This window comes from Lolium rigidum, unplaced genomic scaffold (assembly GCF_022539505.1).
Source record: "Lolium rigidum isolate FL_2022 unplaced genomic scaffold, APGP_CSIRO_Lrig_0.1 contig_17705_1, whole genome shotgun sequence".
NCBI lineage: Eukaryota > Viridiplantae > Streptophyta > Magnoliopsida > Poales > Poaceae > Lolium > Lolium rigidum.
The window spans coordinates 208172-223110 of record NW_025899911.1 but is presented as its reverse complement, the minus strand read 5'-3'; the positions used below and the strand labels follow the sequence as shown (position 1 = coordinate 223110).

Genomic DNA, 14939 nt, shown 5'->3' with positions numbered 1-14939 from the left:
ATGAAAAAACATTTCTGTGCACTATGGAAAAATGATTAAAAAAAGTCTAGTTAAAGGCTATTTTGGAGCGCTCGAAATTGTTTTTTTTACACTGGCCACCAAAAGTAATATTTTCCTGTTAAACTTTCTGTGCGGACATAGAATGTCTAGGTGTACCCCTTGATATTTTTTCTATAATTTTTAGATATTTTAAAATATGATTTTGAATAGTGGATGCATCTACACCTATGAGCTAAAGTAGATTTTCCTCTCCTCCCCATCCTACTTTGTTTTTTTTTCTTTCTTTGAACGAGACTCTTTAGCTAAATATGTGCTTCTCGGTGTTGCCATCTCTCTCTCTCTCTCTCTCCCTCTCCCTCTCCCTCTCCCTCTCCCTCTCCCTCCCTCGCTCTCTCCCTCCCTCCCTCCCTCCCTCCCTCCCTCCGTCCCTCCCTCCCTCCCTCCCTCCCTCTCTCTCTCTCTCTCTCTCTCTCTCTCAAACGGAAATCTCCTCAGTGCCATGTTCGCAAAGGAAATGATACGAATATCCTATGAGTTTAGAGATAAGTGATATTTATGAAAGAGATAACTTACATATCTACATTTTAATCCACAAGAACAATTTCTAGGGGGAGGGGGGCATCGCCTCTTTCCCCAACTAAACTCCACCACCGAAAGTATATACAACAATAATATACATTTGGACAAAGATGTCACAAGCTAAAACACATCAAATCACAGGATAAATGGGGAGCCAAATTTCCAAACCCCACCACCCACATGGTTGTACATCTTTCCTTGGACGCCTTCCCGAGGAAAGATGTACAACCATGTGGGTGTGGCTTGGCAACTCATTGCGCCTTTTATCATGTAGTTTGATGTGTTTTATCTTGATATACATGTTTAGATGTATATTATTATCGTCTAAACCTCCGATGGTGTGTCTTAGTTGGGGACAAGGGGGCAGTGGCCCCTCCTTTTATAACAAATTTTTTTTTAGGTGATCGTTTTACCAGAAATCCTATAGCTATACGAACATATGTGTCCTCTTACGGATCACATACATGACCCGGATACATGACTGATCGCCACGTGAGACGGTAAGCTTGGTTTATAATGAAACATTCCGTAGGTGTAGGATTTCTCATTTTTATCATAATAATATACTTCAGTTTGTGTACCTCACCTAGGATTTTGGTCCAGCTCCGACACGGGATACCTCTGTACCCATAGTGCCAATTAGTATGATTCTTTTTGGTGGATTTGAATCAATCATACATAAAAAAAAGTTAGTATGATTGAATCTTTGGCCGCATGCATTGAAAAATCACCATGATTTTGGTAATTTTAAGGTGTAAAATCTCTTGTGCTGATCGAGGAGTAGGATTTCAAAATTATGAATTACTTTATTAGTGCGCTAGTGAGTGTTCATACTAAAATTATACGCAATGAAACAAATTTGTAGCACGCAAGATCACAATAAAACATCATGATGCGCTTCAATTGTGAAGATCCAAGATAAAAGTAGATCAAAACTTTATGCTGTTTTTAAAATTCTACCGAAACCAGTTTAAAGCGCACCTGCACATAATGAAACAATGTACTGTAATACCCTTTTAAACATGAAGAAACCAAATGAAATAATCCTGGAACTTCTCTTCCCGTAAACAAAACTTACTGAAACATCCTTCTGAACTAATTTACGTGGTCGTTATATCTTTCACAGGTCCAAAGAGTTTCATGCATGTTATTTCATCCTGTTCCGGAAGTTTAAAACTTAAAATTCCTAAAGTATCAAATAATGATCTTCTTAAAATATCTCATCAGTACGAATGTGAAGGTCCAAAGCCTTTGTACATCTGACTTTATATTAGCCGGTTAAATTTTTTGAATGAAGATTAAAATCGACATTTGGGTGTGCAGCTAACACAACATATACTTGATTACTGAAGTAAGAACAGCAATTCGAGGCTGAGTTTAAGGCGAAGATCAGGACGCGCCGCCTCCCCTCGTCAGCCCCCGTGTCGTCGATCGCCGGCGTAGCACATCATCCAGCAACGCCCCGGCGGCCTTGTACGACGACCCTCCCACCTCCACCGCCCGCCGCGCGAGCTCCCCCATCTCCCCTGCCCTCCGCCTCAGCGCCTCGTCCGCCATTGCCGCGCGGACCCTCTCCGCCACCTTCTCCCTGCCCACCACCACCCCGCCCAGCTCCTCGCCTCCCCACACGTACCCCCTCTCCGCGCCGGCGCTGACGCCCGTGCCGGCGACTCCCACCACCAGCGCCTCGTTGTAGAACTGCTCCGCGAACACCGGCCACGCCACCACGGGGACTCCAGCCGACGCCGCCTCGGTCACCGCGCCCCACCCGCAGTGCGTCACGAACGCGCCCACCGCCGCATGCCTCAGCACGGCCACCTGCGGCGCCCACCCCCTGACCAGCAGCCCGCGGCCCCTCGCTGCTGCTTCCACGTCGGGGAGCGGCGGAGCGTTCTTGTCCCCGATCACCCAGACGAAGTTCGCGCCGGAGTCGGCGAGTCCCATGCCGAGCTCGGCCACCTGCTCGCGCGGGAAGCGGGTGAGGCTGCCGAAGCAGACGTACACCACCGACCGGGCGGGCTTCGTGTCGAGCCAGCCCAGAACGCGCGCGGCCTCCGCGGCGGCACCCGTCTCCCCGCCTCGGCCGCGCTCCAGGACGTCGTCGCCGTCGCCGTTTACGAGGCAGACCGGCCCGACGGCGAACACCGGCTTCCCGGTGTCCCTCTCGTAGTGCTCCATGTACCTCTCCTCGAGGCCCGCGAAGGAGTTGACGACCCACCCGGCCGTGGCGCGCTCGATGTCGAACATGCGGTTCATGAACTCCCGCGAGTCCGCGCCGGGGAGCGTCGCCTCGGCGAGCCTGGACCTGGTGAGCCGCACCGCGTCCGGGAGCCCCGGCACGAGGAACGGCTCGGTGGGCGATGCGACGCGATCCTGCGGGGTGTGTAGCAGGAGAGACCGCTGCACGGAGAGCGCGAAGCAGCCCGTACCGGTGAAGGCGTACCGCGGGATGCCGAGCTCGGGCGCAGCGGTGGCGGCCCACGGGAGGACGCCGTCAAACACGACCGCGTCGGCGGGGTGGCGGCGCAGGAGGTCAGCGAAGAGCGGCGCCAGGAGGTCCACGGCGACGGCGAACGGGCCCGCGTCCTCGCGGGTGGGGAGGTCGTCGGCGCTCTCGTGCCCGCCCCTGAGCCCGGCTGCCTCGGCAGGCAGCCGGAGCGCGTGGACGCGGATGCGGAGGCCCGAGGCGGCCGCGCGGGCCACGGGGCCGCCGAGCCTGGCGGCGTTGGCGTGCGTGAGGACGAGGGTGGCGTCGGCGCCGCGGGACGCGAAGAGGCGGGCCAGGTCCGACATCGGCAGCGCGTGGCCCGGCGTCGGGAACGGGATGAAGTACATGCGCGGCGCCCCGTCGTCCGACGACCACATTGCGAAAGCTCTATCGGCGCCGGAGAATGTCGATGTTATGATTGATGAACGCAAGAGCGATCGAACACTTTGTCCAGGATACTGTCAGGCATACAGTTGCTAGCAAGTGAATCAATATATGGGCACCTCGAAGCACAAAGATGATGCCCAGACGAGATGGCGGGAAATTCGATTTCACGCGGGCTGCACCGCGCGGAGCTTGCTGCTCCGGTTTAAAGATTGCACGTTTGAAGTTGTAGTTGTAGTGGGTACCAAACTGTTCGGTGCCTAGCAGCGACGTTTGCAGTTGTAGTCATATTTTGAGTTTTGACACTCTTCAGTTCCAACTTGTGAGATTAAGATCAAGTCTCCATTTGATTACATCACCGTTTAAGATCTGGTAAATACTACACATCGCAATCCGATGGAAAGACAAACGAAGTCGTCGGCAAAGAAAGACATGCATACTGCGTTTCTTGGCTCACCATGACTTCTTCCAAGAGCTTAGCATTTTCAACAGATATGAAATAAATCTGGTGTCTAAATGTTTGATTTTTAAAGCATGAATGGCTAAAGACAGTGCTCCCCATGATCGGTCGCCTCCTGTTCCATGCCGCCTGCCCGCTGTCCACCTCCCTAGTCGATCCTCTTGCCCGGAGAGCTGCTCAATCTACAAATTCTGGACGACCTGGGCTGACTGGTTTCCAGCCTGAGTCCTGTTTGGTCTACCTGAGCGCTTATCGCTATGTTTCGCTTCGTCCTCTCTTTATTCAGGGCCAGATGTGCCCTTGTAACCGTACCCTCTATTGGTGGATCAGCTTTGCTGCCTTTAACTTTTATTCCTATTTTCCTTGGTGCTGTTTGGACTGTCATGTTAGTTAAGCTCCTTTTCCAGTGCTGGAATGTCCGCGGTCTTGGTGCTCGTCGTAAGCGCGATGATGTTAGAGCTGCTATCGAGGCTAACCTTCCTGCGATTCTGTGCTTCCAAGAGACCAAGTTGGCTACCATCACCCCCTTCCTTGCTACCTCCTTTCTCCCACCTTCCCTGCGATCCTTCGTTTTCAAGCCTTCGGAAGGATCTTCGGGAGGCATCCTCACTGCTTGGGATGATCGGCTCCTTCAGCTCCTCGACCATTCTATCAACGACTTCTCTGTCACTACCACCTTTGCCATGAAGGCCGACAACCTCACCTTCTCTGTCATCAATGTCTATGGCCCTTGCCTCCATGAGCTCAAGCAGTCTTTTCTTGTTTCCCTTTCCGATGCTTTCACTAACCTCTCTGGCCCCTCTGCTATCATGGGTGACTTCAACCTTGTTCGAGCTCCCCGTGACAAGTCCAACGGGAACATTAACTCCCAGGAAACTGCCTCCTTCAACGACTTCATCAATACCCTTAGCCTCCTTGAGATCCAACTAGCAGGACCCTCCCATCCTCGCTCGGTTAGATAGGGTGCTCGTCAATCCGGAATGGAGCTTTGCCCTTCCGGACACCACTCTTACCTCCTCCACTCGGCCTACGTCTGACCATGTCCCTCTTCATCTGGCGGCCTCCTCTAAAGCGCCTAGGAGCACTGTCTTTCGCCTAGAGAACTCCTGGCTCTCTCACCACTCCTTCTTGCCTCTTGTCTCCTGCAATTGGAACAGCGTAGGCCCCTCCCACTCCCACCTCTCCCCCGTCAGCAGCCTCTGCCTTCGACTTAAGCGGGTTAGATCAGCAGCTCGGACCTGGGCCAGAGCTCGCAAGCTACCCTCGGTCTACTTGCTCAACTGCAGGACCGTTATCTCCCTCCTGGATAGGCTGGAGGAAACTCGCCCCCTCTCCCGCCTTGAACAAAGCCTTCGCACCCTTGTTAAACTCAATCTTAGCAACAAAAACTCTGACCGGGCTACTTATTGGCGGCAACGGGCCAAAATTAAACACTGCACCCTCGGAGACGAAAACTCTCGCTATTTCCATCTCTGCGCCTCGGGTCGCCTGCAAAAAAACCAGATCAAGAGCTTAAATGATGGTGACGGCAACCCTGTTTTCTCCCACCATGCCAAGGCCTCCATCCTGCACACCTTCTTCAAAGGCCTTCTGGACGCCCCTCTCCCTGCTTCTGCCATTTTTGATCTCTCTTCCCTGGTTGCTCCCACCTCCCTCAGCCCCTGCCAAGCCGCTTCTCTTGTATCCCCTTTTACCCCTGAAGAAATAAAAACCGCCCTTTTCTCCATGAAGGATAACTCTAGCCCTGGCCCTGACGGCTTTGGCCCGTCCTTTTTTAAGCGCAACTGGGACCTCGTTAAACATTGCCTGCAAGCGTCCCTTGCAGATTTCCACTCCCTTAAAACCGATCTCCGACCCATCAATAAATCGTACATAGTCCTCCTACCAAAGAAGGAGGGTGCGAATACTCCTGATAACTTCTGGCCCATTTCTCTACAAAATTGTTGCTTAAAAGTTCATACCAAATGCCTTACCCTTCGCCTTCGGAACCTCATTCCTTACTTGGTTCACCCCGACCAAACTGGGTTTATCTCTGGTCGTTCCATTGCTGAAAACTTTTTCTACGCCGCTGACATCGTCCAGGCTTGCCACAGACGCAATTCCCCCGCGGCTGTGTTCAAGCTGGACTTCCGCAAGGCCTTTGATTCCATTAGTTGGGATGCTCTTGACCGGATTCTTGAAGCTAAAGGTTTTCCCCCTCTTTGGCGTGACTGGATTAAAATGATTAACCGCACTAGCCAAACTGCGGTGCTGCTCAATGGCATCCCTGGTCCCTGGATTCAGTGCCGCAGAGGGCTTCGGCAGGGAGATCCGCTGTCCCCCTTTCTTTTCAACATCGTTGCGGATGTTCTTCAACAGATGCTCCTCCAAGCATCTCGAGACGGTCTCCTTCTCCACCCGCTTGTTGATGACCTTCTCTGCCCCATTCTTCAATATGCTGATGGTACCCTCATTATCATTAGGGCTATCCCGGAGCATGTCGCCAACCTCAAAAACGTTCTCGACACCTTTTCTGCTGCCACTGGCCTGGTCATCAATTTCCACAAAAGTACCTTTGTTCCCATAAAAACCATACTAGACTCTACCCTAGATATGGCGTCCACATTTGGATGCGCCGTATCTTCCTTCCCTCAGACCTACCTTGGTCTCCCCCTCTCCACGCACAAGCTTCGTTTCGCTGATTTTGCGCCTATCATGTCCAAAAGCGACATGCGGCTTTCTGGCTGGCGCGGCAGATGCCTTCCGATTGGGGGGCGCCTCCTTCTTGTCAACTCTGTCCTCGCCGCTATGCTTGCTCATGCCATGAGTGCTGGCCTCCTCCCCGCTGGCGTCATTGAAGCAATTGATAAACGTAGACGCGCCTTCCTCTGGACTGGGGAGGAAACCTGCAATGGTGGTCACTGTAAAGTTGGCTGGACCGATGTCTGCACCCCCAAAAAACTTGGGGGGCTTGGTGTTCTTTCTATCCAGGCCCAGAACTCCGCCCTCCTCACAAAGTTCCTCACAAAACTCCATTCCGACTCCTCAGCTCCGTGGGTTTGCTGGTTTCGCCGCCAATACGGCTGGAATGGGAACCATGATATGGGGGACCAGCACTATCTCGACACCCCCATTTGGAAGGACATCGTCTACGCAAAAAAAAATGGAAGGACATCCTTGCTGGCATTGACAGATTTCGTGCCATCTCAAATGTGACCGTTGGTAATGGGACTTCGACTGCCTTTTGGTTCGATCTCTGGTTGGGCAACTCCACACTCCATGATCGCTTTCCTATCCTGTTCTCTCACTCCGCCCGCCCTAACCTTAATGTCGCCACTGCCCTCTCTCGGGACTTTCGCCACTTTCTGGTCCCCCGCCTCTCCGTTGCTGCGGTGTCTGAGCTTCGTGCCCTTGCCGTTGAGCTACACTCGGTGCACCTGAACCTCGGTAATCCGGATATTAGAGTTTGCCGTCTCACGAACAAAAAACTCTCAAACAAACACCTCTATGCCTCTACTTTCAGCCATCTGCAGGTCGATGATGTGGCGACCACAATTTGGAGGAGTGCTGCCCCTCTTAAGTGCAAGATCTTCTGCTGGCTTGCTCGGAAAAAGCGTCTTCCAACCAATGAGCGGCGGTTCAGACACCACCTTTGCAATTCTGCCACCTGCCTCGCCTGCCCCCTCGATGAAGATACGGACCACCTCCTGCTGCTCTGCCCCCGCGCCAAGCAAGTCTGGCGCCTCTTCCACCACGACTTCGACAATATGTCCTCTGCCACCTTTGACGACTTTTGGTTATCGCACTGCCGCACCTATGAGGAGTCTACCATCAATACTGCCATCGCTTGGACTATTTGGAAGCAAAGGAATGCCCAGACCTTCAACGGGCTCGACGAGGATCTTCCCACGGTCTCTCGAAGATGCATTGAAGACATTAGACTTTGGGCTTACCGCTGTAACACTCCCTCCTCTACCTCTCTTCTTAATAACTGGTGTAATGGCCATGATCCTCCCTGAGACTCCATCCCCCTTTTTCTCTCTGTCCTCCAAAACTTTTGTAATGATCCATGTATGCTTGTTGTGTTGATATATAAAATGTTCAGGCTGGCGTAAGCCCGCCGTAGTCCAGGTCAAAAAAAAAAAGACAGTGCTCCCACGGATGCCATACGGCTATATGGTGATGGAAAAAAAAAGGGCATGTCTAATGTTTGCTTCTTGTGCTGTAAATTTGCAATATGAACCACATGTCGCAAAACAAATTTAACGTTGCGCATACACAACTTCCGTGCGCTACCCCTGCCTTCCTCTCTAACCGCAATCGGCCACTAAATCTTCAAAAATCGCTCTGCCACCGGCCACCGAATATTCTCGAATCGCTTCGGCACCACCAAATTAGTTAGTAGATTGCTGAAAGTTAATTTTCTTTTCGTCCAGAGTTCAATTTTACGACATGGAGATCACTTATGTCTTCTGCGGCTAGGCTGACCTTGATCAACCCGTGCTTGTCCAGGTTGCCCCTTCATGCCATGGCGGTATGTCTCCTGAGGGAGGGGCCGCACATCACTATGGATAAGCATCGTTCACGCTTCTATTTGGAAGCCAACAATACCAAACGCAAGTACCATTGAGTACAGTGGTCTGCGGTCTGTAAACCAAAGAGGGGGTTTTGGCATTGTCGATACACGGCTGATGAATGCCTGCCTAATGGTCAAGTGGATCTGGAGGCTGTACTCTGGCGAGTAAGGCCTGTGGGCGGAGATTTTACGGAATAAATACCTGAGGGATAAGGACTTGTTGTTGGACTCACACCGACCTGGTTCACAATTATGGAATTCAGTCCAGAAGCTTAAACATCTGTTTCGCTTGGGGGGCAAACACGCGGTCCATAATGGGAAGGCGACGAGCTTTTGGCGGGACTGGTGGCAGGTGTCGGGGCCCCTGTGTGCTAGGTTTCTCACACTGTTTGCCATTGCAGCTGATCAGGAGGCCTCGGTGGAATCTTCCTGCCGAGGGGATGCTTGGAACCTTCTGTTCCATCGGGAGTTGGGCCCTGGTGAAAGAATCGAATGGGCTAATCTCATGAGAGAAGTCACGCTACCCCCCATCTCGGATTTGCAGGATAAGATTGCATGGGTGTTGGAAACTTCGAGGAGATTCACAATTCGCTCGTTGTACCTTAATCTCTGTCAGGGCACCCCTACCAAGCACTTCAGTAACCTCTGGTGGATCAAGATTCCCATGAAGGTGTGAATCTTACTTTGGCAGCTGGCTAGGAAACTCTGGTCGTCGAATGAAAACATCCGGAGGTGTAGGGGGCCCTCTACAGTCCTTTGTGCCCTCTGCGGGGAGGTGGAGGATAACAACACAATTAGATGACCTTTTCATATGGACAGCACATTACTGCCGTGTAGGATATAAATTTAACACACAAATTAGGCATGCCAAAACAACATTATTCAAAGGTAGAGATCAGCATGGTTTACCTATATATCCACAAGTGAGTATTTCAGTCTGCCATAATATATAATCTGCATATTCAAGGCAACCGTAAACAACACATACTTTTATAGTGTAAGAATCCTTAAAATTGAGATACTATTTACGCAGATGTTCTGCAAAGATGGTCATGTAATTCATACATGCATGAAGCGTATGTGCAGTGTAACCCGGTTAATTGGGTGTACATGGAAGAATTGAGCAAAGACGTACCAAAAAAAAAATGTACCGCAACAATTTAATTTTAATTACCATCCACACCCCTGGGTAGTTCAACCTGAATCTCCAAAGGCCCCCACTTGAAAGAATTGTCTTGTTAACCAATTCTTTCATCTAGCCTGCATCTTGAACCATAGATATTACAAACAGCAAAAGGAAGCTGAAGCGATTAATAGACATGCCTTCAGAATTTGAGATTACATTACATGATATATAGCCATAAGGAGTAATAAAAAGGGATTTCTATTTTTGTGCCCTCTGTTCCTTAGTTGTGCTCAGTTTTCCCCACCTCCTTAGTTTTTCCTTAGTTTTTTCCAAGACCTTGTCTGAAACCATGACAGGTGCTGTAACGGCTGGTTGCCCGACGGTTGACCGTTATCTTCTGACTAGTGGGGCCACGTAGAGCCCGCAAAGACACGTCAGACCATCCATCTTTGTTTGACCGTAAGCATCGCTGTATCCCTGACCAAAACGTGCACGAGTGGGGCTTCGGTATATCGAATGACAAGTGGGGCCATGACGCTGATACAAGGGGCAATACACGGGTAGGAATAGGTTTTTAAACGGAGCTCTACAGCGATGGCACGGAGGAGGTGGCCTGCGGGGTGCCGAGATGAGATCGACGTCCACAAAGAACTGCATGAGGCGAGACCAGACGCATTAGATAGATATGAACTAGACGCGTTTAACCATGCAAAGAAAAGAAGAAATGGTCGACGACATCGACGACTACCTCAAAATTTTGACTGACCGTTTCCGACACAAACGCGAGCAATGTAGAGAAAACTAGTGTCTCTCCTTTCTGACGTGTATAGATGGGTGCTAGAAGAGTGTGGTGGCGAAGGGAAAGACCTCGCGGTGGTCTGTGGCGTCCAGCATAGCGGGGCGGCGTGGTCGTGCCCACAGCGGCGTGCATGCATGTTCGGCATTGGCATCAGCATGTACGTTCGGCATTGGCCTCGGTGGTATCTCTGGTGTGTCAGTGATCGAATGAGGGGACGGGATTGAGGGTGCATCCCGACGGTGACCTAGCAGTGGCGGCGAGCATAGCCATTCTGACCATGCCGATATCGGCATCAGCATCGTTTGGAGGCTATGGTGCTCGAATCAAGGTGGGATTTGTTTCTTGTACGCCAAAATGAATTTGAAACAAGTTTCGTGTTGAAGGTTAGGTAACAAAAGTTTGTAACTAAGCCCAAAATTATACTAGCGCCATGGTGAGGTTCTTTTTGATAGAGCTATACGGTTGGGCAAACTTTTTTGATACTTTTTAGATAGGTTTCCTTGTTGTTACACGTATGGCATCATGTATGGCAAATTTAGGGTCATTTGGAGATGTTCGAAAAAATCACTTTGCTTAAACGCATGCCGTTTCGTCTCACTGAAACCAGCTTTTCTAACAAGGTGATTTTTTCTACCTTCTCTAAATGACCTCAAATTTCATACAGCTGATCTTCTATACATAGATAGATAGATTGTTTCGTTTTTATATTTTTCGAACTTTTTATTTCCCTTTATAATACCCAATTGATTTTCAGGTCAACACCTCGAAAAAGAGCATCATGTATGGCATCATTTTCGCCCTAAATTTCAAATTTTTTGAAACTTTCCCTTTTAGATATTCCTTGTTATTATAGGTATGGCATCATGTATGCCAAATTTGGTTAGGTCTCACTGAAACCAGCTTTTGTAACAAGTTAGGTTTTTTCGACCTTCTCAAATTAAAGAGATTTTTTCCTACCTTCTCTAAATGACCTCAAAAATCATGCAGACGATCTTCTATACAAAGATAGGTAGATTGTTTCGTTTTTACATTTTTTTTGAACTTTTATTTCCCTTTATAATACCCATTTGATTTTCAGGTCAAAACCTCGAAAGTTAACATAAGTAGATGGTGAACCCTTCCAAACTTCAAATACAGAGATAGATAGATTGTTTCGTTTATCATTTTTACCGTGAATAGTAATGGCTACAAGAAATCGGTGATGGTTTATCTTTTTTTTGCGTGAAAAGTAATGGATACAACAAATCGGTGATGGTTTATCATTTTTTGCGTGAAAAGTAATGGATACAACAAATCGGTGATGGTTTATCATTTTTTGCGTGAAAATTAATGGCACCAACAAATCGGTGATGGTTTATCATTTTTTGCGTGAAAAGTAATGCCTAAAAGAGTTTATAATTTTTAGCGCGTGAAAAATAATAAAGAAAACCGCCCTTTAGCATACTTAGAGAGTGGAAGGTAACCGCCGACAGAGAGAGAGAGGGGTTATCCTGCCCGTTAGATCATATGATCAACGGTCGGCAGGCACGATCCGCATGACATGGGCTAGACCAATCAGGGCAATGTTGCACGTCTGCGAGAATTTGTGGAGGGAGAGGGCAAAACTGAATAGTATCAAGAAACCAAGGGCACCTGTGTAATAAACAGACTAAGGGATTCAAATATGAGATTTAAAAAATGGAAAATACGTGTTTTGTACAATGAAACCCATCTTGGACTACCTCAAACTATTTGCAATACAAATATACATGAGTGTGAGAATTGTGGCTTCATTTAGACAAAGTATGTTTTGGGGAAAGCTGTTTTGGGAAGGGCTTATTGTGGAAAAACCATGCACCTTCATAGCTACTAGGTGATTTGAGAAGTGGCAATTTGTGGTAAAACTTGATTTATCTATAACTTATCTATGTTTTGAGAAGTGACAATTTGTGGTAAAGACTCCATGAGTAAGTGCCACTATTTTTCGGATTTTTTTGCATATTAAATGACTCATTTAACTAGTTAATTCCATTTGTTGAGTCTCTGTTGACCAGCCACTTGAGGGTAAAACTGAGCATATTGCACTAGCCAGTATTAGCACTCAAGGGGAAAACTGAGCACACTAGTATAATACTCGAGGTTATACCTGAGTATATCTAAATTTTCAGGGTTAGACTCGAGGACGCGTGTTGCGGTGCAGAAATGGAAGACGTGCAATTGTTCACGCGTAGACGCGGGTCGCGGTGCAGATGTCGAACAGTCGAAGACATGCAATCGTGGAAGCGTGTCGCGTTGCAGAAGTCCAAGACGTGCAGACGTGCAACGGTGGACGCGTAGGACGCGGGTCGCATTAACCACCCCTCGCCTTTATAGACGCCTCCTCCCACTATCTCTGTCACTCTCACTCGCCCACGCAACGCCGCCTCTCTCACGTCCCATTGATACGTCCCAAACGTATCTATAATTTCTTATGTTCCATGCTACTTTTATGAAGATACTCACATGTTTTATACACATTATATGTCATTATTATGCATTTTCCGGCACTAACCTATTGACGAGATGCCGAAGAGCCAGTTGTTGTTTTCTGTTGTTTTTGGTTTCAGAAATCCTAGTAAGGAAATATTCTCGGAATTGGACGAAATCAACGCCCAGGGTCCTATTTTTGCACGAAGCTTCCAGAAGTCCGAAGAGGAGACGAAGTGGGGCCACGGGGCGCCGCCACAATAGGGCGGCGCGGCCAACAGGGGGTCCGCGCGGCCCTGTTGTGTGGGGCCCCCGTGACGCCTCCCGACTCTGCCCTTCCGCCTACTTAAGGTCTTCGTCGCCAAACCCCCAGTACCGAGAGCCACGATACGGAAAACCTTCCAGAGACGCCGCCGCCAATCCCATCTCGGGGGATTCAGGAGATCGCCTCCGGCACCCTGCCGGAGAGGGGAATCATCTCCCGGAGGTCTCTTCATCGCCATGATCGCCTCCGGATCGATGTGTGAGTAGTTCACCCCTGGACTATGGGTCCATAGCAGTAGCTAGATGGTTGTCTTCTCCTCGTTGTGCTATCATGTTAGATCTTGTGAGCTGCCTATCATGATCAAGATCATCTATCGGTAATCCTTCATGTTGTGTTTGTTGGGATCCGATGAATATTGAATACTATGTCAAGTTGATTATCAATCTATCATATATGTTATTTATGTTCTTGCATGCTCTCCGTTGCTAGTAGAGGCTCTGGCCAAGTTGATACTTGTCACTCCAAGAGGGAGTATTTATGCTCGATAGTGGGTTCATGCCTCCATTAAATCTGGGACGATGTGACGAAAGTTCTAAGGTTGTGGATGTGCTGTTGCCACTAGGGATAAAACATCGATGTTTTGTCTAAGGATATTTGTGTTGATTACATTACGCACCATACTTAATGCAATTGTCTGTTGTTTAAAACTTAATACTGGAGGGGGTTCGGATAATAACCTGAAAGTGGACTTTTTAGGCATAGATGCATGCTGGATAGCGGTCTATGTACTTTGTCGTAATGCCCTGATTAAATCTCATAGTACTCATCATGATATATGTATGTGCATTGTTATGCCTTCTTTATTTGTCAATTGTCCAACTGTAATTTGTTCACCCAACATCTGCTATCTTATGGGAGAGACACCGCTAGTGATCTGTGGACCCCGGTCCAATTCTTTACATCTGAAATACAATCTGCTGCAATTGTTCTTTACTGTTCTTCGCAAACAACCATCATCATCCACACTATACATCTAATCCTTTGTTTACAGCAAGCCGGTGAGATTGACAACCTCACTGTTACGTTGGGGCAAAGTTCTGTGATTGTGTTGTGCAGGTTCCACGTTGGCGCCGGAATCCCTGGTGTTGCGCCGCACTACACTCCTCCGCCATCAACCTTCAACGTGCTTCTTGACTCCTACTGGTTCGATTAAACCTTGGTTTCTTACTGAGGGAAACTTGCTGCTGTGCGCATCACACCTTCCTCTTGGGGTTCCCAACGGACGTGTCAACTACACGCATCAAGCAAATTTCTGGCGCCGTTGCCGGGGAGATCAAGACACGCTGCTAGGGGAGTCTTCCACATCCAATCTCTTTACTTTGTTTTTGTCTTGCTTTACTTACTTTATTTACTGCTTTGTTTGCTCTTATATCAAAAACACAAAAATATTAGTTGCTAGTTTTACTTTATTTACTGTCTTGTTCTCTATATCAAAAACACAAAAAAATAGTTACTTGCATTTACTTTATTTAGTTTGCGTTATTTACTACTGCTAAAATGGTACTGTTGAGAATACTAAGTTGTGTGACTTCACTAGCACAAATAATAATGATTTCCTATGCACACCTATTGCTCCACCTGCTACTACAGCAGAATTCTTTGAAATTAAACCTCGCTTTACCGAATCTTGTTATGAGAGAGCAATTTTCTGGTGTTAGTTCTGATGATGCTGCTGCCCATCTTAATAATTTTGTTGAACTATGTGAAATGCAAAAGTATAAGGATGTAGATGGTGACATTATAAAATTAAAATTGTTTTCTTTCTCTTTAAGAGGAAG

General features: G+C 48.3%; 1 protein-coding gene across 1 annotated transcript; it reads right to left on the bottom strand.

Moving 5' to 3' along the window:
- Positions 1–1968: 1968 nt before the first annotated feature.
- On the bottom strand, positions 1969–3444 carry LOC124680501 (UDP-glucose flavonoid 3-O-glucosyltransferase 7-like). The gene has a single exon (XM_047215553.1). It carries the CDS (start codon positions 3442–3444, stop codon positions 1969–1971), a length of 1476 nt encoding a protein of 491 aa, XP_047071509.1.
- Between the last annotated feature and the right edge of the window lie 11495 nt (positions 3445–14939).